This window comes from Neofelis nebulosa, chromosome 9 (assembly GCF_028018385.1).
Source record: "Neofelis nebulosa isolate mNeoNeb1 chromosome 9, mNeoNeb1.pri, whole genome shotgun sequence".
Taxonomy (NCBI): domain Eukaryota; kingdom Metazoa; phylum Chordata; class Mammalia; order Carnivora; family Felidae; genus Neofelis; species Neofelis nebulosa.
Window position 1 is genome coordinate 125151573 of NC_080790.1, and position 24315 is coordinate 125175887.

General features: G+C 47.6%; 1 protein-coding gene across 10 annotated transcripts in view; it reads left to right on the plus strand.

The window, feature by feature from the left end:
* The window catches only part of TOX2 (TOX high mobility group box family member 2), a 135072-nt gene that overhangs the window by 46936 nt on the left and 63821 nt on the right, over nucleotides 1-24315 (plus strand). For 7 of the 10 annotated variants that reach the window (XM_058685689.1, XM_058685693.1, XM_058685688.1 and 4 more), the window contains exon 2: nucleotides 4444-4509. The exons of 2 other annotated variants lie outside the window; for them this stretch is intronic. In XM_058685689.1, coding sequence (XP_058541672.1) covers nucleotides 4444-4509 — 66 coding nt within the window. Of the gene's footprint in view, nucleotides 1-3853; nucleotides 3980-4443; nucleotides 4510-24315 lie in introns of those variants that run through there. One more of the 10 variants, XM_058685692.1, reaches the window with a different exon arrangement.

The window sequence follows — 24315 nt, forward strand, 5'->3', positions numbered from 1 at the left end:
ACATCTGGGCAACGTTTCTTGTCCGTGTGTGCATCCTGTGGGCATTGTGGTTCAGTCATGTAAAGAGTCTCATGCTTGTGCCGTAGACGCCTTTGTGTTGGTTTGTGTTATCCATGGATGTGGTACGTGTGTGACCAAGTGCATTCTTGAATGCTGTGTTGTGTGTGACATGGTTCCCTCACTGGTTTGTGGTGTGTATGTGGTCACCGTGCTTGGGCACGCTGCGTCCATTGTGTTCACTTGTGTCCACATACACACTCAGCATTTGCTGTGTGGTGGCTGTCGATATGGGCATTCATGATCTTGTGCACACAGAGGAGGAAGTAGCCCTGCTTTGCCCTTTGACTTCTCCCCTTGGCTTCTTTCCCCCAGAAAGCAACCTCCCCAAAAGGGCTGAGGAGGTAAGCCCCAGGCCATAGGACCTTGAGGGTCAAGCCAGAGGAAGCCTGGGACCCTCGGGATCATCCTCTCTCCTTCCTCCTCCTTGCAAGAAGTCTGGCATGGTAGAACACTGGATGGCAGGGGGGGGGGAGCAGAGGACAGACGCCCCCCACCCCACCACCACCTCGGGTTCTTGGCTGCTCAGTAGCCAGGTCCCAAGCGCAGTGTGCTCCCAGTGCACCCTGCAAGACACCTGGGAGTAACCAGAGGCTGACCCAGGCCCTGCCTTGGGAACCTCTGCCAACTTCTCAGGTCCCTTGAAAGCAAGAAGCAAGCTTTACTTTGGTGTGGGGCAGCTCTTTCTTGGGTGAATAAACGAGTGAACGAATAACCCCCTAGAGGCAGGCTCTGGTGACCTTATGTGGTCCACGGGCCAACCCCCTTGCATCCTCCAGCATACACACATCAAAATCCAGGGTTTTCTCTCCTCATGTCCCCAGAGCCATTCCCCACGGCTCACTGCAGATAATGCCTCCCTCCCTGAACCACTAACACATACTTATTGTGTGCCACCTAGTAGGTGCCAGGCCCAGGCTAATGATTGGTTCCATAGTGGGGTGCAGCAAAGCCTTGATCCCCCCTCTTGAGGAGCTTCCAGCCTAGTGGGAGAAACCAAACCAAAGAAGCAGACAAGAAGCTGTGAAGAAGCTGTCAAGAAGCTGTGAAGCCCAGCTTGTCACTAAGTGTGCAATTTTGAGGCAGCTGCTAATCCTTCCAACCTGTTTCCTTGGTTTTAAACAGGGAAAATAATACCTGCTTTCACTGGGCTGTTCTGAGGATGAAATAAGATCTTTTATGGAAAGTATTTTGCTCAGTGCCAAGCATATTCATTCATTAACCAAATATTTGTTGAGCGCCTGTTGTGTGCATTGGGGAGAGCAGACGGGTTCCTCCTTTTGCGGTGATTCCGTTGTAGTCAGCAGTTAATAACTGGGCTGTTTCTCGGGCTTTGGGGGGACAGCTTTCCCTTGCTTCTTTGATACATGTTCCTGTATTTTTAACCTCTGCCATACTGTTTGATTACTGTTGCTTTATAAATGTTTCAGATATCTGATTAAACTCTAGTCCCCCTCCATTTCTAGTCATTCTTTCTTTTAGGACGTACTTATAAATTACGTGTGGTTTTTTTTTTTTTAATTTTTTTTTTCAACATTTTTTATTTATTTTTGGGACAGAGAGAGACAGAGCATGAACGGGGGAGGGGCAGAGAAAGAGGGAGACACAGAATCAGAAACAGGCTCCAGGCTCCGAGCCATCAGCCCAGAGCCTGACGCGGGGCTCGAACTCACGGACCGCGAGATCGTGACCTGGCTGAAGTCGGACGCCTAACCGACTGCGCCACCCAGGCGCCCCATACGTGTGGTTTTTAAAAACGTTCTACTTTTATCAAAGTAACAAATGGCCATGGTGACACATCAGAAAGTACCCAAGAGCTTAGTCCCTTCTGATGCCAGCCTGTTCCAGGTGCTTGGGGTTTGGAGATGACCGGACACAGTCCTAGCCTCCATGCTGCTCCCACTCTGGGGCGGAAGACAGATGTGGAGACAATCTGTATTGTAAGAGAGACAGCCAGAGGAGGCGAGAGCATGGCAGGCCTCCTGAGGAGGTGATTTCTGAGCAGGGCCTTGAAGTGTGAGCTCAAGGTGCAATGTGGTGGATGGAGCCCTGCATTTGGGGCTCTAGGCATGCTGCAGCCTTTTCTTTTGTTAATCCTGCAGTCACTGAGGGACTCTGCCCATCCCTATGCCGGGAAGACATTTGGGAATAGTCATTAATCCTACTGCCTTGATGGGGAGACTGCACTAGGAAAAGACAATATGAATGGTGCAGTGGTTGCTTCATTCATTCATTCATTCATTCATTCAACAAGCAATAATTGACTTCCTGCTTTGTGCCAGGCACTATTCTAGGTGCTTAGGAGGTAGCAAGACTAAGATCCCTGACCTTTGAGAGCCTCAGTTTTAATAGGGGGAATCTACTATAAGCCACGAGCATGGTAAATAAGTAAATGATATAGAACGCCAGAAAGTAAAAGGGTCTATGGAGCAAAGAATGAGGTAGAGCAGGGCAAGGGAATCGGGAAGGATAGTGCTGGTGGGCTCGCAGGACCCACACAGGTAGGAGACTGGCATCAGAGCCAGTTGTTGAGGAAAGCCTCTCTGAGTGACAAGGGTCCAGACGTCTTGTGCGCGATTGTGGGAGGGTCGATTTTTACAGTCTCCATGAAGGTGCTTGGCGATGCCTATCAAAATTACAAATGCACACACAGTTGGACCTGTTATTATTATTCAAACTAATCCTACAGATAAACTCACACCCATGCGAAATGATTTGTGAGCGCACTGCTGGAATAGGGAAAGACTAGAAACAGCTCAATTGCCCGTGAGCTCACCTAGTTAAATATATCTGTTACATCCCTACTATGGAATACTAGGCACCAGAAGACAGAATTATGATCTGATATAAACGAGTTCCCAAGATGTGTTGCTAGGATAAAAATGAGGTGCAAAACAGTGTGTATAGTATGTTGCCATTTATGTGAAAGAAACTGCTCTAACATGTATATATGTGGACCATCTCTGAAAGGATATAAAGGAAGCTTGTAGGTACAGTGGTAGCCTCTGGAGAGGAGCGTTGGATGGCTGGGAGGTGGGGTGGGAAGCAGACTTTTCACTCTGTTGCTTTTTGTGCTTTGGAAATTTTGAACCATGTGAATATAACCTAATAAAACAATTAAATTTTCAATTAAAATAAAATGGCCAGCTGCCATTGGGGCCCCACCCAGAACACAGGATCCCTTTACTAGCCTGCACAGCAATCTCCCATCTGCCAGGAACACTGGCTGCAAATGGCTCACAGCTGGCACAATTCTCTGGGGAACTGTCCTTGGCCAAATGGGGGCTGCCCTGTTTAGAAGATTATGCCTTCCCCTGTCCCCTAAGGGCAGCCCACAGCCAGTGACTGACTTAACCCCGTGGGGCAATTCATGCCCCACAGCCCCCCCTGGGACCAGGCTACAGCAGGCCTCCAGCTGAGATTGTATCTTTGCTTAGCTACTTCCACTGCCCTGTCCTGCTTCCTTCCCTCCCTCATAGTTTCCTAAAGAGCACTTCTCAAAAATCACATGCATTTGAATCCTGGTCTTAGGCTCTAAATTTAGGGAACCTGATCCAAGACACCTATCTCAATGGAAGAGAACTTACTGGAAATGAGCTAAGTGCTCCACATGTTTCCGTGAAGCACCCCATGGAGAGGAGACTGCTGTCATTATCCTCATTAAACACATGAGGGACCTCAGAAGTTCAGACCCCTACTCAAGATCACGCATCAGGGGAAACAGCCAGTGGCCCCAAAGCCCACACTTCTCCCACTATATCTTCCTCCTACTGCAGGGAGATCTTCCTGAATCCAGAGTTGGCAGCTTCTCAGAACACAGGATTGCAGTTTCTATGTGTGGTCTCTACCACAGTCCTCTCTTGCCTGTGAACACGGGTGGCCTGAAGGGCAAATGTGAGGGGGGGCAAAGCTTCTTAGGATGGTAAGACCTGGAGGGCATGTCTGGGGGAAGTGTCATGACCCCCAGGGCTCTGAAGACCTCAGCCTCTCTCCATCATGTGGAATTTTAGCTCTAGCTGATAGTCTGATGTCATTTTGACCAAGAGAGATATTTGCATACTTCGAGGGAAGGGGAGCTCAGTATCTGACAAGGAACAGCTGCTGCATCTATGGACAGGGCAGAAGGGTTTTCCTCTCTTCATCCTAACTGTGATTAATGGTGCTAATCCAAGCCCACAGGGGCCACAGGACAGGGGCTGCTCATTTCACCCCAGAGGGAATCCTGCTGAAATGGGATTTGAGCATCTTGGGCTGGAACTTTGCTTCTCTAGGCCTTACAGACAGACCTTGCCCCTCAGTGTATTCAGTCCCCTGACCTACTTGAGCTTCTCCAGGGGCCTTCTTGAAAACTTTACTCAGACCCGCTTCTCTCTTTCTCTGTTCCAGTTTGATGGTGACAGTGCCTACGTGGGGATGAGTGACGGGAACCCAGAGCTGCTATCGACCAGCCAGGTGGGTGCTCCACCCTCCCTGTGTGGGGGTCCAGCCTGGAGCTGGCTGGAGCTCAGCTGCTCCAGGGTGGGGCTGGGATGGTGCAGAGCAGCGGGGCATAGCCCACTACTGTCCTCTCTCACAATGATTAATATCAAGAGTCCCCTTAAAAGGGACAGTCCAACTGGGACTACAGTATTTTCTATAGATCACTGACCTGGCTACTGTTGGCTTAAAGTGAGCACCTTTGAAAACTTGGTAAAACTCAAAAGGTGTGACCCACATTCCCGGTGCACAGAGGAGAAATTTTCAGCTGTAGTGAGGCCTCTTGCTGCGACGCAGCACCCATGGGACATACACTGGCACAGAGGCACACACACCCATGAAAAGGCACACAGAGTTCTCCTGCCCACCTAGAGTTGTCTAGTGCCACCGGGGGGCAGATCGCAGGGTGTGGTACACAGGGAGGAGAGCAGAGACTTCCTCTGCAGTCCTCCCTGCTCTTGAAGGAAACGGAGTCATCCTTAGGCAAGGCTGTCCTGGTCCCTAGCCCTCTGGGAGTCCCAGATGCCAGCTAGAATATGAATTTCCACTGAGTCTGGTCTCCAGAAGTTAAATTTTCTTTCATCTGGGAGCATCCTCACTGCAGCCTGGAATGCTGGGGAGGTTCTAACTGCAGGCTGAGATGCTGGGGAGGGTCCTCACTGCACACTGGGATACAGGGAAGGTCCTCACTACAGATTGGAATGTTGGGGGTGTGGTCCTCATTGTAGACTGGGATGCGAGGGAGGGTTCTCACTGGAGGCTGGGATGTTGGGGAGGGTCCTCACTGCAGGCTGGGACACCAGGCAGGGTATTCACTGCAAGATTGGATGCTGGGGAGGTCCTCACTGCAGGCTGGGATGCTGGGGAGGGTCCTCACTGCAGACTGGGATACAGGGGAGGGTCCTCACTGCAGACTGGGATGCTGGGGAGGTCCTCACTGCAGACTGGGATACAGGGGAGGGTCCTCACTGCAGACTGGGATGCTGGGGAGGTCCTCACTGCAGACTGTGGCAACCTGGAGGATGGCTCCTTAAGGCAGTGGTGCCTGCAGTGTGGCAGCAGCTCAGGGTGCAGAGGAACTTGGCAAGCTGAAGGACAAGCCTGTCCCTGGAGCTGACCTCCATCCTCTGTGCAGCAGTGATGGTTGTGGCAGTCCAAATTGGGTGGCTGGGCCCACATTTTCTAGCTGGGGAGCCAGAATGCTATTAGTTCACAAACATTTATGTGCCCTCCTATGTGACAGGCCCAGTGGCAGACTCAGATGAGTAAGGCATTGACCTGTTGCCCTTAGGGGCGCACTGCCAGTCAGGGAAGATACTCTCAGCTCCGCTGCAGGGTGCCGCAACCCCCTCCCCTGCCATGGCAGGTGTGCGTGCTGGGGCCACCGTGCCATGCCCCTTCTTTGGCCTGTGAGCACATGAGCATCACAGTGCTGCTGCAGAGCTTTTATATTGCACTGACTCGTGCCAACCTAAAAGACACTCTGCTGGGCAAGACTCCAGGTCCTGGAAATGCTCATTTTGGAAGAGACCACTGAAGTCATTTAATTGTCCATAATCAGCTTGGAAACAGGGTTGTCTCAAAAGAGCAGAGCTTCCTCCTGAACATCTTATCTGAGCCCTTTCACAGTGTTTCAGGTGCATCTTGCTAACACGCTGAGCCCTGGCTCTCAGAGCCATAGCATGGTGGGATCGGTGTGGCTCAAACCCTGATGGAGAGTGTTGGCTCTATACCCCCCGTGAGAACGGAAGGTGGGGCTCCGTGTCTGCTCCAGGCTTGGGCAGGGGAGTGCAGTCCTTTGGAGAGGAGACGCAGGGCAAATTAGTGCCCCAACAAGCTGTTAACAGCTGCACCCTCACCTGCCTACCCAGCATCTCATGGTTGCAAAGCCTTTTCCTTAGTTATTTCACAACAGTCTTGAGAACTACTAGGTTGCCATTAATCCCATTTTATAGATGAGGAAGCTGAGCCTCAGGATATTGACTGGCTCATCCAGGGACTGGGACAGCTGGGGCTCAAAGCTCCACACATCACTTTGCTGTGTCTGTGGAACACTCTGTTCCCACTCAACGCCTGCCACCAACTTGCTTCAGCCTAAATGTCACTTTCTCGGAAAGCTGTTGGTGACCCTGAAATCCAGATTAGGTCCCATCCCCTTGATTCTCTCTCATGGCACCATGTGCTGTTAATTCATAGCATTTGTCATTGTTTATGATGGCCTGCTTATCTTATCTGTGTGACGACTTGGTAAACATCTGATTTCCACATTAGACTGTGCCCTCCATGAGGGCAGGATCCAGTCTGTCGTTCACTGTTGTGTCCCTCAATGTGTTACAAAGCCTGGCACGTAGAAGGCACTCAGGAAAGGTTTGCGTAATGGGTAAATGTGGCCCCTTCTCTTTTCTGGACTTAAATTTCCCTGACAGTGAAATGAGGTAGTTGAATTCCCCAAGGATCCCTTTAAGTCTCATGTGCTGTCACTCAGAGTCTCCTTAACTTAGCACTTTATAAAGAAAACATCAGGATTCCCCATGATTAACTAAGTACCCCTGGTGCCATGAGCCAACCTGGATGTGAACAGATTAGCAATTATAGTCTAGACTCTTACACTGTGCCAGTTGGCTTTTGCTGCATAAGAAACATGTCAAAACTGGGGTGCCTCCAGTTGAGCGTCCGACTTTGACTCAGGTCATGATCTCTCAGTTCGTGGATTCAAGCCCCACGCCAGGCTCCGTGCTGACAGCTCAGAGCCTGGAGTCTGCTTCAGATTCTGTGTTTCCCTCTCTCTCTGCCCCTCCCCTGCTCATGCTCTATCTGTCTCTCTCTTTCTCTCTCAAAAATAAATAAACATTAAAAAAAAATTTTAAAAAAAAAAAGCATGTCAAAACTCAGCATCTTAAAATAACAAACATTTGTCTAGCTCATAGTTCCAGGGGTTGGCAGTTGGTTGGGTTCAGCTGGATGGCTCTTCCAGTCATGGCTAGGACCCATGTAAGTGGCAGCTGTAAGCTGTCAGGTCAGCTGTGGGCTGGTTGGTATGGAGACTCACTTCTCTTCCACACCCCCTGGCAGGCTAGCCTGAGGTTGTTCATGTGGTTGGAGAAGGGTTCCCAGAGCAGCAAGAGCAGAAGCTGCCAGACCTTTTGAGGTCTAGGCTTGGAACAGGCACATGACTACTTCTATCTAGCACATTCTATTGGTCAAAGCAAGTCAGAAAGCCAGTCTAGACTCAAGGAATGGTGAAATAGATCCCATCTGTTTGATGGGAGGAGCTGAAAAGTATCATGGTCTTTTTTTTTTTTTTTTTTAATTTATTTTTGGGACAGAGAGAGACAGAGCATGAACGGGGGAGGGGCAGAGAGAGAGGGAGACACAGAATCGGAAACAGGCTCCAGGCTCCGAGCCATCAGCCCAGAGCCTGACACGGGGCTCGAACTCACAGACCGCGAGATCGTGACCTGGCTGAAGTCGGACGCTTAACCGACTGCACCACCCAGGCGCCCCAGTATCATGGTCTTTTAACAAACTACCACCTACAAGGAACATGGTATGTCGTTCGTGCTGATTTTACTGGAGAACAGCAGGCCCCTTCAGGACATGCAGCCCGCAGTGGCTTGGTGGGGCTCCAGGACCCCTACTTCTTAATTTTTTCATCCAGTCTTTTCCCTGGAGTGCTTTCCTGAACCCACACACTCTCATATATACATGAACACCTGTCATGGTGTGGTACTCACCAACGGCAGGAATTATATGGTCCTAGTCATGGGGGGACTGACATAAACATGTGGGCAAAATGAGGGTCTCCTCGCCAATAGCGGATTCAGAGTACAAACACTCTAAATGGCATAAAATGCGTTTTATAAATACAGTTAAATGTAAGTTTCACCTATTCAGCAAATGTTTATTGGGCACTTATGTGCAAAGCTCTGGATATAGGCAGGAAGCCATTTCTGGGAGACGTTTGCTTTCTGAGCAAACGTACAATTTCGTCATGTTAAAAAACCTGCTCTTTAACCTTTTCCTGAAACACCATCTTCTTTATTTAGAAACTTGATTGGAGACACAGGTTCCTATGGGGTATATATCAGCCAGTTGTGCCCCCTTTAAAAATTTTCAAACCAGCTCTTAGGGGCTCAAAGTTTCTTTTGCAAATGGATCCTTTGTTGTTTGGTTTTTGCAAGTTTCCACAAAACTCCTGCCTGGCTGCCTTAGCTTTCATACAGTATCCCCTTTCCCCCTCCCTGGACCCTGTGTTTCTTTTGCACCAGACCTGCCTGGGTGGTCTGAGATCGAGATGCACTTCTCAGGCCTGGCTCTGGCTCATCAGCAGCTTCTGGGAGGGGAAGGCCTGGTAGAGATCAGCTTTTCTCCCTGTTGAGAGCAGACCCTGGTCAGGAGTTACAAGGATAATGTTTCCTGGTTATGTGATGCTGGGAAGAGTCTCCCTCTTCCTGGGATGAGGGTGAAGAGGAAAAGAACTGGGCCATGGGCTCAGCAGACCTAGATTCAAAGCCAGCTCTTGGACATCCCAGCCAGATGCCCACTCTAACCCTATGCAAGCTGTGTCAGCTTTCTGTCAAATGGGAGAAGTAACTTCTGCCTCCGAGGGTGTTATAAGTACCCAGTGTGAGCGTTGTGGATTCCCGTCACCAGGCTGGGGCACCCCTCACCCAGCTGTTGTGAATGCTGGCTGGTAACTATTCACAGCTGCCCCTTCTCTGGAGAATTGGCCTCTGCCAGATGGGAACTGTGAACGGGGAGGGGTGTGGGGGATGGCCTACAAGACCAGGAAGGTCCTCATCTCAAGCAGGGAGCAGTTTCTACAACTCCCCACGGACCTTCAGCTGGCATGGCCTCCTTCCCCTGCTCTGTCCTGCTTCCCTCCCGTCCCCTCTGAGTCACTTCTCAAAAGGAATGCCAGTGTCATAGGAATCCCCATCTCAGTCTCTACTTCAAGGGAATCTAACCTAAGATAGTATATAAACTACCAGTGTTTCATAAAACTAGCTGGGACTTATTTCCATGGCTTTCTTATCATAAATAATGCTTTGGTTACACAGACGAATCTCTGGTCACCTCTCATGCTCATTTATAGCTCTATGCCTTTGTATGCATGGATTCTGATAGGAATCTCCTAGCCATTTTCACCCAACAAATGCCTATTTGTTCTTCCAGGGGTGCTGAAAATGTCACCTCTTCAGTCCACCCTTCCTGGCTGTAGGTAGAATTTTCCACTCTCATGGCTGTAAATATGACTTCTGCTGAAGATTTCTGACTTCATGCTAAGAATTATTGAAAGGACATTGTGTGTGTGTGTGTGTGTGTGTGTGTGTGTGTGTGTGTGACACAGAGAGAGAGGGAGGGAAAGGAGAGAGGAGAGAATTGGCACATGACTACATTCATCACATTCTATTAGTCAAAGCAAGTCACTGGGCTTTGTTAGTGAGAAAGAGAGATTGATATTGAATAACATGATCAAATAGTGGTTTTAACAGCTCTCAATGGCAAGAGTGGATACAGAGAGACCACATGGGAGGGTAAATGAAGGATGGTGTTGTCCTCTATGGTGGTAGAAGCAGAGAAGATGGAAATAAGTGGTTGGATCTGGGATCTGTTTTGGAAATAAAGTTGGTACATCTTGACAATGGATGGATCTAGAGGGAGAGAGAAATGAAGGAGTAAAGGAGGGAGAGAGAAATGAAGGAGTAAAGCATAGTGCACTTTCCAGATGGTGGTAGCATTTTTGTGAGTGGGAGAAGGCCTGGGGAGGTGCAGGTTTCACAAGGTCAGACTTGGACATGTTACTTTTGAGACGCTCCTCCGAGGGGAGATGTCCAAGGCTGTGCAAGTCTGGAACTTCTAGGGAAGTGAACTTGGAAGTTCTTAGCCCATGGTGAGGATCAAATTTGCAAAGACAGAAAGAGAATAGTGAGAACCACAGAGAAGAGCAGAGGACCAATGAGTCTTAAATGTTGAGCTCCAATATTTGAAAGCAAAGTGGAGGAGAAGACTGTGAAATAGGTTGAGAAGTAGACCAGAGAAACAGGAGGAGAACATGGAGGCTTAGAAGCCTAGGGCACACACAGTGTTCTGAGATGGAGGTCAGGAATCTGGGGAAAAACGATGTTGGATCCACAGCTTCTTCCCTGTCAAAGGATAACTTTTAAATAAATCAAAGATTTATATGTACTCATGGAAACCATAAAGGCACCAGAAAAAAAGCCTTTAAGGTATACTCTACAGCTTTGGAGTGGGAAAGACATTTCTATGACTCAACGTCTTAGAAGAAAAGACTTAAATATTTGACCACAAATAAAAATGTGAAACAACTTTTGTATGGCTAAAAAAGTCAAAAGACAAATGAAAAATTGGGCAAAATTATTTTCAACTCACAATATAAATATATAGAGTTCCCAGGAATCAATTCAAAACCCTGGTAGAAAAACAAATGGGAGATATGAACCAATAGTTTACAGAACAGGAAATGCAAATGGACCTTACATTTATGAAAAGATGCTAAAATTCGTAAGAGAAACAAAACTACCATTTTCCACCTCTTTGACAAAAATCCAAAGATTTGGTAATATACTCTGTTGTAGCCCTGTGGGGAAAGAGGCACTTTGTACATTGCTTGAAGGCAGAGTAAATTGGTGTAACCCTGTGGAGAGCAAATTGGCAACATCTATCAAGATTACAAATGCATTGACCTTTAACCCGGCAATTTCCCTTTTGCAAGTATTTCCCACAGATATATTTGCTTATATGAGAAGTGATGGCCTCAAGATTACTCATTTTTGGTATTGGCGTAATGGCAAAATATTGGCAACAACCCAAATATGCAACAATGTGAGAGTAGTTCCATACATTACATACATCTATCAAGTGGAATACTGTATGGCTATAAAGAAAGAAGAAAGTGAATAGATATAGAAGTTCTTTAGATACATTATTTACTGAAAAAAGCAAGGTGGCCAATAGTAAGTACAGTATGTTACCATTTGTGAGAAAGGGTACTGAGAATGTGTTTCTAGGTGCTTGTATATAATTAAAGTAACTCTGGAAGCTAATAACAGTGGCTTTGTACATTGTGTGTGTACCTATATGTGTGTGTTCACATTTGTGTGTGTGTGTGTGTGTGTGTGTGTGTGTGTGTGTGTGTGTGAGTGATGCAAATTGGGCAGGTGGACAGGGATGGAAAGACTTTTCATTGTACCTTTTTAGATTTTAGGGGTTTTTAACTGTAGGGATGATTATTTCAAAAAGTTGAATAAAATGTAAACAAGAAGGAGAGGGTCAAATGATTCTGAGGGATTGGTTGGGATAAAAGTTGAAATGCGTCCAATAGTTTTAAGAACAAGAAGTCATCCTGGATCTCAGAAAAGGCAGCTTTGATGTGTAGTGGGCTTCATGCAGGTCCCAGGGTAGATGAAGAAGGGAGTCTGCATTAAGGATGTAAACAGTGTGTGTAGACAGCTTTTATGTGAAGTCTGGCTGTGCAGGACCAGGGCAAGGGCCGTTAGGGCGATGGGATGAGGACTCCAAAGGAGGGACTTTTTTTTAAAACTTGTTTTATTTTTTATTTTTTAAAATTTATATCCAAATTAGTTAGCATATAGTGCAACAGTGATTTCAGGAGTAGATTCCCCAGTGCCCCTTACCCATTTAGCCCATCCCCCCCTCCCACCACCCCTCCAGCAACCCTCAGTTCTCCATATTTATGAGTCTCTTCTGTTTTGTCCCCCTCCCTGTTTTTATGTTCTTTTTGTTTCCCTTCCCTTATGTTCCTCTGGTTTGTCTCTTAAAGTCCTCATATGAGTGAAGTCTCTTAAAGTCCTCATACGAGTGAAGTCATATGATTTTTGTCTTTCTCTGACTGACTAATTTCACTTAGCATAATACCCTCTGGTTCCATCCACGTAGTTGCAAATGGCAAGATTTCATTCTTTTTGATTGCCGAGTAATATTGCATTGTATATATATATCACATCTTCTTTATCCATTCATCCATCGATAGACATTTGGGCTCTTTCCATACTTTGGCTATTGTTGATAGTGCTGCTATAAACATGGGGGTGCATATGTCCCTTCGAAACAGCACACCTGTATCCTGTGGATAAATGCCTAGTAGTGCAATTGCTGGGTTGTAGGGTAGTTCTATTTTTAGCTTTTTGAGGAACCTCCATACGATTTCCCAGAGTGGCTGTACCAGCTTGCATTCCCAAGGAGGGACTTTTTGTTTTTTTGAAGACAAGAGAGCCTTTAGAATGTTTCATTGCCAATGGAAGGCATCCAAGAGAGAGGGTAAAGTTTGGCGTTCAGGAGAGGGAAGAGTTAATTGATGGTTTAAGTTTTGGGAGAAGGTGGGAGGGGCCGGGTCCTGCCAAGAGGTGGAAGCTGTGGCCCTAGCCAAGAGTGGGGACAAAGTGGGAAAGAATGTGTGTCTCTGTAGAGGGTTGCCCAGAAGAGAGGATGCTGCACCTGAAAGCATCTGTCTTCTCCAAGAGATTGGTGGGCAGGTCACCCGCTGAGTCAGGGTGCCAGAGGTCTGCGGGGGTAGAGAAGGTCTGGGACATTTGTGTGGCCTGTGGGAGGCTGAGCTCTTGGCACGGGTGCTATGGGTGCAGACAGTTGGGTGGATCCACAGTGGGGATTTGTCAGGCAGGTGTACCAGAAGGACACTCAAGCTTTTTTTTGCAAAAGAGAGACTGAAATGAAGGACCGGGGAATCTAAGCTGGGTAAGGGGGACCTGGGCAGTGAGGACATCTTAGTCATGGAGTGGAAAGTGGGTGATGATTCTGAGAGAAGCAGCTGTGGGCATTGCTGGGGTCCTGGGTGTGTCTGGAGAGTGGGCAGCTGACACTGAGTGGAGCAAGCCCAGCATCAGCATGGTGTCTGAGCTGGAGGGACCCAGGATGAAGCCGAGGTGGGGTTGATGGGAAGGCCTCTGGCACCCGGAGCCAAAGGCTGGGAGCCTGTCGGGTAGGGGGACAAGCAGAGGCGTGTGAGCAGCACGTGGGGCCGGATGCTGATGGAGCTGAGTGGGGTGGGGTGGGATTTGTGGGGAACATGGATGGTGGTCCAGGTGGGGCAGTGGAGAGGGAGGAGGATGTCAAGCCTGCCTTCCAGCCTGACATGTGTGAGCAGTGGGGGATGGACAGCTCATCCACAGAGGAGACAGGAAGTGAGCAGAAGGCATGTTCTAAGAAGCTCTGGGGAAGTAGGGAATTTTTTATTCTTAGAGTAGGAATCCCAGTGGGTCCAGGGACAATTTGCGAAGCGAGAGGTTCAGGGGGGCTCACGTTTGAGGTGCTCCCTGGGGAACTCTAGGACCCATGGAACACGGTCAGCACCACCAACCATCAGCACTGCCAGGTGTGAGCAGTGTCCAGGGTGGGCCCTGCCTGCCGCTGCTTCTTTTGCACCCCTTCCTAACGTTCCAGCAGAGCGAGTGCGGTAGTGGAATTCTGTCTTAAAGGCCAAGATTCCCACGCTACCAAATGAGGCCTTGCAGTGCCTCGCACCACACCCGGCACACAACAGACACGCAAGGACTTTGAGTGAAGCAGATTCTTGCCGTTGGGTCTGCACACCAGTGTGTGTGTGTGCGACCAGCTTCCTTCGTAGATCCCCAGGGATGCCTGGTCTGTTTTGCTTACCACTTATATCAAGCATAGGCCTAGAGGGGGCCGATGGTATAACCAGGAACCCAGAAGACCAGAGCTGGTCACAGTCACGCCTACAGCCTCCTTCCAGCAAGGGATGGTGTAGGATGCCCAGAATGGGGGGAAAGCCCGGAGCTCTGAGTTCCGGGTTCTGTCTGCTCCGTTTCCTTCACCTCTGTTGTTATCTCTCCCAGCCTATTCCTCAAGTGAATGATGAGGGTAGATGGTCTGTGGGATTTTCCCAGCCCATGCTGCTGCTGCTGCTGCTTTCGTAGTGCATTTCTGTGGGCTCAGGCACTGGAGCTAAATGTTTTCCATGAACTCTATCAGGTAGCTACTGTTGCTATCCCATGTTGCAGATGAGAAAACTGCAGAGCAGAGAGACAGGGAGGTGGTTGAGTGTTTTTGAACCAACCAAACAAACAATGTGCTGGGAATAAATGCACGGATAGTAAATGCACCTGAGGCAGGCCTCCCTCCTGTCACTGTTCAAATCTAAGATTCTGGCCTCTGAATCTGTGTACATGGTAAAGGGCAGAGAAGACACGGCTTTTATTGCTTTAATTAAAACCTGGGTGAAGAGCTCGCGATTCATATTAAAATGAAATTGTGTTTCGCTGGCCGTGGTGCCGAGAAGGGACCGGCAGTGATTACTGCTAAGATTACAAACAATCAAAGAGAAAAGGCCTTTTGCAAGCATTTCCTATTAAAGCCACAAACATCACACTTTAAAAATAATTATGGTTGTGTTATCGGAACATGATTCATGAATTCTGAATAAATATGAGGGGGCCTTGAAGGAAACTGTTTCAAGACCATAGATTTTGTTCAAATCTGATGAAATTTAATATCATTTCGCAGCTGGAGAATAAAATGCAAGGAGGGGAAAAAAAACCCATCCTATGTGTATGGAGAGAATTGAGTATATGTCAGACTGAACTAATGAGCCTTCCCTCATCAGTCCTACACACGTGCTTAGAAAAATGGACGAGCGTCTCTTGTTTTCATTGAGAGAAAACCGCTGAGAAGGAGTTGGTACTTACACCTCACAGATCTTCATTTTGCATTCCAGTGGCTAAAAATATATTCACTTTAAAGCTCTGCATTCCTGGCTGTGAGATGTTTAAATATTTGAGGGCGCAGGCATAGAGGCGTTAGGGAACGGGCTTGGGGGTGGGGTATCTTGGTCTGCGTTTACCACACCTCCCCTGTAGTAAAGATATTTTTCATACAATGCGGTGAATGTTTACAGCATATAGTTTTGTTTCCTTCCAACTATTATGAGAGAAATTGAATCCCTGGAAACGTTCCCTCTCTCTAAATGGGATGGAAACAAAGAAGATGGTGCAGGAAGTTTATGGGTTGGGGGAGGGAACAGCAGTGGGTTGGAAATGTAAGGATTTTCTTTAAAACAGCACCCCTCTCCCACTCTCAGCCACCTTGAACTCAGCATCTTCTATAGGGCCTGGGTCTTTGCTGGGGAGTGTGGGAGAGCCCTCTGGTTTAACACATTTGTTTGTTGCTAAATGAAAGCTAACCCTGGGGGCGTCTGGGTGGCTCAGTCGGTTGAGCGTCCGACTTCAGCTCAGGTCATGATGTCGCGGTTTGTGGGTTTGAGCCCCGCGTCGGGCTCTGTGCTGACCGCTCAGAGCCTGGAGCCTGCTTCCAATTCTGTGTCTCCCTCTCTCTCTGCCCACCCCCCCCCCCCCCCGCCCTCCACTCACACGCTGTCTCTCTCTCTCCTTCAAAAATAAATAAACATTAAAAAAAAAAAAAAAACAAGAAAGCTAACCCTGTCATCAAGATGTGAGAGCCAGAGAGCCACATGTGAGGCCTTTCCAAAATGGTGCACGGTTCTTAGCTTCTGGAGGGTCAGGAGCCTGGTTCTGGCCCCCTTCAGCCTCTTTCACTGTGTGCTCTTGGGTAGGTCATTTGTCCTCTCTGAGCCCTGTTTTTTGTGTCTGTGAATGAGAGTCTGAATGGGTGTCTCTGAGAGACCTTTTAGGTTATATCTGTAGCCAACGGATTGGTTTCCTCCACCTCCTGTTTGAGTCTCTAGGAAGGACACTGGTCTGTCCAACAAGCCAGAGCTCCCCTCCCCCACATAGCACCAATGCTAAGGGACCCTTGGAGATGGTGCTCAGTGGTTCTGAGCAGGGTTCCAGCCCACCACTGGCGACAGTAAACAGATGCTGGTAGTCGGATGGGTTATAAGGGTAATGACATGAGAAGACAGACAGACCTGGGCTCAAATTATGGTCTTCAAGTTTCATGACTGGATGACCTTGGACAAATCATCCAGCTTTCCTGAACCTCAATTTTGTCTTTAGAAGTTCCTCAGAGTGATGTAGGGAGAAATAAGTAAATAAAATGTATTTATACCCTGACTTTTTATTACACTGTTTGGTCCATGGCAAATGAACAGTTGCATGAGGTGCTATTAAAGTATCCATCTTACAGGGGCGCCTGGGTGGCTCAGTCGGTTAAGCGGCCAACTTCAGCTCAGGTCACGATCTCGCGGTCCGTGAGTTCGAGCCCCATGTCGGGCTCTGGGCTGATGGCTCAGAGCCTGGAGCCTGCTTCCGATTCTGTGTCTCCCTCTCTCTCTGCCCCTCCCCCATTCATGCTCTGTCTCTCTCTGTCTCAAAAATAAATAAAACGTTAAAAAAAAATATCCATCTTACAGATGAAGAAAACTGATTTTCAGGAAGATAAAACAGCCTGCCCAAGGTCATCCACCTAGGGTGTGTGGTGAACGTGTGGTGAACCCAGGAGTCAATGCGGCATCAGAGATATCAGCAAGGAGCCAGTCAGCTATTTTATCTAATACAAATCAACTTATGTTAAGGGTTGAAATTGAAAAGATGATATTGGAACTCTCTCGTTTTTAAAATGTGCCAAGAAATGTTCCCCCTCAAATAACAAAAACAGTAGATGCCTCCTGGCAGTTACCAGCTCACCGAAGGTGTGTGATCCCTTCCCAGCCCCCTCCATTAGACCTCCAGCCCAGTGTGCCAGGGAACAGCTGGGCCATTTAAGCCTCCTTGATTCACATCTCATTAACATTAAAAGGCCTTCATGTGGTCCAGACAGCCGATTTCTCTGTGTCTCAAATACCCAAAGCCCCTGGCTCTGATGAGGAACAAAAGTCCAGGTGTGAGTGAGGTGGTTGCCCATGCTGGGCCTGGCATCCTCCTTGGACCGTGTGGAGCACAAGGGGCTCAGGTGAGAGTGAGTGGCAGGCCTATGGTCTGTGCGTGACTCCTCCTTCTGCCTTGTTCTTGCTGTGTGGCCTTGACCAAACTACTTAGCCTCTCTTGGGCTTGCTTTCTATCTCTGTAAAATGGGAGTATGACTCCCTTCCTTGCAGGTTAAGAAAGCCAGAAATAGGTGTAGCTTAGTTAACTAGTTTAGTTTAGTTAGACTAGTTAAGTAAGTGTAGGCTGGTTGAGCGGACTGGTTAAGTGGGTAGAAGGTAACCAGCCTGGCCAGTGCTGATTATATAGGAGCTTGGTAAAGTTTTTGTTGTTGTTTTTAGAATTTACAGTTTAGAGAAGAAAAGTGAACTAGTGAAGGAGCTGGGAACATGTTGAGTAGCTCTAATTTTCTGTGAATGTGTGTTATGTAGGACTGGGGTGGAATGAACAAGACGAGATTGGTGGTTCAGGTAAACCCAAATCCAGCCCAGGAGCCCTCAGCTCAGATGCACCTGTGCGCCTCGTGGCACAGTCTGTACAAGCACCCAGGGGCACTGAGCCATTGGGAGGGTGGCTCCCAGGAACCTGGGGGAGCTGGGGTGCTTGAGGGGGAGGTGTGTCAGGCGGGGCGAGGATGGGGAGCTGGGCCGTGTGAACGACTGTTGGCTTTGGAGATGGGGAAGGAGCGCCTTGAGGAAGTCTGGCTTTGCTTTGTGAGGGATCGTTTCTTGGAAGCCCCCTTGAGAAAACCTTAAATAGAGTGTTCTGTAACAGCACAGGCCTTGGAGGTTGATCTGGGCTGCTTCTGGCTGTGTCCTATGCTGGAGTGGCCCTCAGGGGCACGGGGGTCGTGGCTAGAGGCTATATCTGTGCGGTACATAAATGCGGGGCAGTGCTAGTTCTAAGCGTCCTGCTGGCCTCATTAACAATCGCCAGGGATGGCAATGTGAGCCGGACGGCAGGAGAAGGGGTGAGGAAGCATTTTGAAATGTATTAACTACTCCCCACCACCACCAAAGGTAGAAAATGGAAAAGACAGAAAGTACCAAGGTGGCAAGAATGTGGAGGAACGGTGCCCTCACACGTTGTTGTGTGAATTAGCACAGCCACTTTGGAAAACCATTTCTCAGTGTCTGAAGCTCTGTGACCCAGGAATGCAGCTCCCAGGTGCTCACTCAAGAGGAACACGTTCATCTGTTCACCCAAAGACATGTAGAAGAATGTCCATAGTGGCACTTTTCATAAAAGCACAAAACTGGAAACAGTTCAAATGTCCGTCCACACTAGACTATGTGAATGATCGCAGAATATTCTTACACGGTGGAGTATTATGCAGCATAGAAGACCCAGCAGTTTATAACCGCATGCAATAATATGGGTGAATCTCACAAACCCCAGGTTGAGAGAAGAAGCCAGACACAACCAGAAGCCAGAACATTCTAGATGATTCCATTGACTTAAAGCACATAAACAGGCAAAACCAATCTGTGGTGGTAAAAACTCTGAATTGTGGTTACCCCGCTTGAGGGTGGGTAGTGAGGAGTCTTAAGGGGCTTCAGAGGTCTGGTATGGTGCTGTTTACATAAGTCTGTTCACTTCGTGAGGATTCGTCCTTGAGCTATATACTTATGACTTGTATCCTTTCTGTTGGTATCTTGTGCTTAAAAAAAGAGTAAAAAAATTTCAAGGTATTTGCACCAGTGTCTCCATTTTTAGAGACAAGGTAAGATGGGGAAGGCGACCTAGCCAGATATCTTGTATAGTGTGTTCCCAGTAGGGGTGTGGACGGACTGATCCTTCATAGCTTGGGAAATTTATTTAACTTGCTGGGAGGGGAAGGACTATTTTAGCCTCATAACGGATGATGAACTGTGAAAGTGCTCCTGCCATGGCTCGCTCTAGGGAAACAGGTGGTATGGGCTTATCTGGATCGACTCAGCTCTGTGGGCCCTGACCTTCACTCCTATTTCTCTACAGAATTTTAGGAAATGACTGAAAATATGAACATCTAATAAAAGAAAGTGTGTGTGCATGTGTGTGTTTTGGGGATGCTGTGTTGTGGTACCAGGAAATCTTATTTATGGAATATGTGAGGATGTCTGTGGAAAAGAATCCACACACAAATACGAGCATATGTGCATGTCGCACTCATATGGGCACGCTTGCTGATACATACCTTTTCACGTATTAAGCATCGCCTTGTGACTCTGAGCAAGTTACTTAACCTCTTGGTGCCTCGGTTTCCCCAATGAAATGGCAAGAATAATAGCACCCAGCCCTTGGGGCTGTTATACACAGATGCACACACAAATTACATTTTTATTTGCGTTTATTTGTTTACTGGCTGCCTCCCTCCTAGACTGTTGGTATTGTGGCAGCAGAGACCTGACACGTAGTAGGAGCTGAGTTAAAAAATGGGGAGGGAGGGAAGGAATGAATGGACAACTCTCAAAAATCCACTGGCACACGTGCTGATGTTTAGACACATTGACATACACATTTGTGCATGTCTGCAGACACATATGATCACATGTGTAGACTTGTATGCAAGCACCCAAGGGTTATGCATGCACACACCCAGACATGTCCAGGCCCAGAACTCAGGAGGGTGGGGTTAGCTGCAGTTTCAAGACTCTGCCCTGGAAGTCAGAACACAGGGTTCTGTTTGGGGTTCCACATAACTGTCATTTATTATGTGACTTTGGGTAGGTCTTTTTAAAAAAATTATTTTATTTTATTTATTTTTATTGTTTTCCTTGTTTTATTTTTATAAATATAATTTATTGGCAAATTGGTTTCTATACCACACCCAGGGCTCATCCCAACAGGTGCCCTCCTCAATGCCCATCACCCACTTTCCCCTCTCCCCCACCCCCCATCAACCCTCGGTTTGTTCTCAGTATTTGAGAGTCTCTTATGGTTTGCCTCCCTCCCTCTCTGTAACTTTTTTTCCCCCTTCCCCTCCCTCATGGTCTTCTGTTAAATTTCTCAAGGTCCACATATGAGTGAAAACATATGGTATCTGTCTTTCTCTGACTGACTTATTTCACTTAGCATAATACCGTCTAGTTCCATCCATGTTGCTGCAAATGGCCAGATTTCATTCTTTCTCATTGCCAAGTAGTATTCCATTGTATATATAAACCACATCTTCTTTATCCATTTGTCAGTTGATGGACATTTAGGCTCTTCCATAATTTGGCTATTGTTGAAAGTGCTGCTATAAACATTGGGGTACATATGCCCCTATGTGTCAGCACTCCTGTATCTCTTGGGTAAATTCCTAGCAGTGCTTTTGCTGGATCATAGGGTAGTTCTATTTTTAATTTTTTTGAGGAATCTCCATACTGTTTTCCAGAGTGGCTGCACCAGTTTGTATTCCCACCAACAGTGCAAGAGGGTTCCCGTTTCTCCACCTCTCAGAGGTTGCGGACTCCTAGCCAGGATATGACAGAATTGGAATTTGAACCATGGTCTGTCCAGGTCAAAGCATATGCTTTTAATGCCTATGGCATTGCTGTCCACAGTGTGACCCACAGACCAGCAGCATCCCCTGGAGCTTGTTGGAAATGCAGCATGTCAAGTCACACCCCAACCTCCTAAATCACAACCTGCATTTACCAAGTTCCACAGGTGATCTGTGTGCACATTATGGGTTGAGAAGCAGGGCCTAAGGTACACTGTTTCCCTCAAGCATTAAGAGGAAGTAGGGTTCACAAGGCGGGTAGAGCACAGGTGTAGGCACACCCTGAGGACCACCAGAGAGGAGCAATCAGAGAACGAGAGACGATGCAGCCAGGAGCTACCTGTGCAGACAGAATCAACACGGAGGCTCTGCATTGCACATGTGGGGGCCTAGTCCCTGCTGTTTAGAAAGGTGCAGAATCACAGTCATTAAGGGTACCAATTCATGAGCTAAACTTTTACATTTAAAAACAACACATGTTAATCATCTTGTAGTTCCCATAGGTGAGAAACCCAGGTTTACATTAACGGGGTGCCTCTGGCTCCAGACCTCTCACTAGGCTGCGGTTCGTGTGGTGATCAGGGCTGCAGCCTCATCGGAAGGCTCGACTGAAGGGAGGTTTGCTCCTGAGCTCATTGGTGGTTGTTAGCGGGATTCAGATCCCTGGAGTGTAACTTTTGAGTTGGGACTTGGCTCTGTCCCTTCCCAGTGGTGTCACTTCCATTGAGTTTCACTCTCAGTGCCTCTGTTTCTTTCTCTGTGAAGTGGAGTAATAGCACCTGCCTCATAGAGTTATGGTGAGGACTAATAAATTGATGTATGAAAAGTCTGTAGAACAGGGATACACTTAGCACCTCACAAGCACTATCTATATAAATGCTTGCTGTTATTATTATTATTTGAACAAAAGTGCAGAGAAGCAGGACTACACAAGCTTCGTTCACAGAGGGCCACTTAATAAGCCTTAGGGGAGTGGATGAGCTCTGGGTTTCCTGTGGGGACTTTGGGGCATATTAACAGGAGCATGGGGGTCCAGGCTAGAGGAGGAGGCCTTGCTCCATTCTGCTTAGAGTAGGCTTAGAGTGCTGGGCATAGTCCTTGGTACTACCGCTTGGGAAGGCACAAGGGTGTTGTGGTGATCCTGAGCAGGAGCAAGTGTCATCTGGGGGTAGACAGTGGCCCAAGTGGAGGGTCCAGCATCTCCAGGAGTCTGGTGATACCAGAGTATGCATTGTCCGGGGGCTGCAGTGGGCTCACTACGCTTGGTGTTAGGTGATATTGCAGGATCTGGTCCAGGAGGCCTCATATACCAGAAAGATACTGGGACCCTGCTCTGAAGGCAGTGAGCCTTGGAAGGGTCTGAGCAGGGCAGTGTCCCTGGAGCAGCATGGATGGGGGGACTTGCCTACTTAGCCGTGTGTCACAGAGCCTAGAGCACTCACAAAGGCCAGTCTCTGAAAACTTCAGTGCCTTCATATTCAGGCAGCTGGCTTAGCACATTTTTAGATGATGCCACTTCTGTAGTTTTCAAAAGGTAGAGATGGAAAAGAAAAAAAGGCTGCAAATAGACATAATTTTTTTTTCCAGAAGCTATTTTAACACGGAAATAACTGGAGAGCCTACTCATCATTTTTAAATGCTTTTAAAATTAGTGCTGCCTCATGCCTGCCTGTGGACCTGCAAACCAATGGCACATACATGAATTCAATTTGGGTTTAAAAATCCCTTGGTCCAACTCTCTCTTTTCGTGTGTGGTGTAACTGAACACTAAAATGGGGGGCAGTGACTTTCCCAAGGCCACACAGCCCATCAGGGGCAGAGCTGGGACTCAAGCGCCTTCATAGGAAGATGATTTCTAAGATGAGAACATGGAACCAGGAAGCCCTTGTGAGCATTGTTTCATTCTGAGAAGCCTTTCTAAGGGGAAGACCACTTCAGATGTTTGCTGACTTCTTGGAGCTTACGGGGAAGGTGGTGAAGAGCCCAGCCCCGCGTAACAGCAGGCTGTCAGTACATTCATTCATGCAATCATTCATTCAAAACAATATTTACTGAGCAGCTACCTTGTGTCAGGCAGTGTTCTAGGTGCTAGAGATACGAGTGTGAACACGGCAGTCCAATCCCCGGTTCTCATTTATTCGTGTATTGTTTCATTCTGCAAATGTTTATTGAGGCCATACTATGTGCAACCACTGTTCTTGGTCCTGGGTTAATCAGTGACGTTACAGCAGAATATACATTCTGGTGAAGGGAATGGGGAATATGTATTTTTTTAAAAGTCAAGACTCTTGTGTGTTAGATGGGAGAGGTTTGATGGGAAAGAGAAACCACCTTTAGGACAGGGTTCAGCAAACCATGGCCCCATAGGTCAAATCTGGTCTTCTACTTGTTGTTTGTAAATAAAGTTGTGTTGGAACACAGCTGTATTTGTTAGGTTAAATATTGTCTATGGCTACTTCCATGCTACAGCAACAGAGATGAATAGTGACAGAGATTACATGACTTACAAGCCAAAAAAGATTTATTGTCTGTACCTTTGCAGAAAAAGTTTGCTGACTTGTCCTCTAGGACATCCAAGGGAAACTGTCAAAGAGGCAGTTGGGTAGGTGATTATAAAAAATATGTTATTAAGGGGAGCCTGGGTGGCTCAGTCAGTCAAGCATCCAACTTCCACTCAGTTCATGATCTCGTGGTTCCTGAGTTTGAGCCCCACGTCGAGCTCGTTCGCTGCTGTCAACATGGAGCCCACTTCAGATCCTCAGTCCTCCTCTCTCTCTGCCCCTCCCCCTCTGCTCACTCTCTCAAAAGTGAATAAATATTTTAAAAATATGTTATTAAAATAAATGAAACTCTGCCACTTGCTGGAAAAATGAACTTCCTTATCTATAAAATGGAGTGATGCCTGGTGCTCAGGCACCCCCCTGACTGGAATGCTGTGGTCCCAAGTTATCCTCAGCTTTGCTACTTGCTGGGACTGTTTCCTCCTAAAGAAGAAGGCAGCTCCACCACTCATGGATCATTTTTCCAGAAACATCCCCCCCCTCCCCCAGGTATATCAGTCCGGAAAGCTACCTCAAGCTCAGAGTGTCAGATGATTTCTCAAGCAAAAACACATGGAGATGATCATGTTTGTTCCCAGATAGAGTTTTAGTAAACAAAACTCATGGCTGGGGCGCCTGGGTGGCTCAGTTGGTTAAGCATCCAACTTCAGCTCAGTCTGATCTCACTGTTTGTGAGTTTAAGCCCTGCATCGGGTTCTGTGCTGACAGCTCAGAGCCTGGAGCCCGCTTCAGATTCTGTGTCTCCCTCTCTCTTTGACCACTCCCCCTCACAATCTGTCTCTCTCTCTCTCTCAAAAATAAATAAAAATTAAAAAAAAAATTTTTAAACCCTCATGGCTAATGTGACCGGCGGCCATTGTCACATTGTGATGCCTCTGATCTAAGCTTTTCAGGG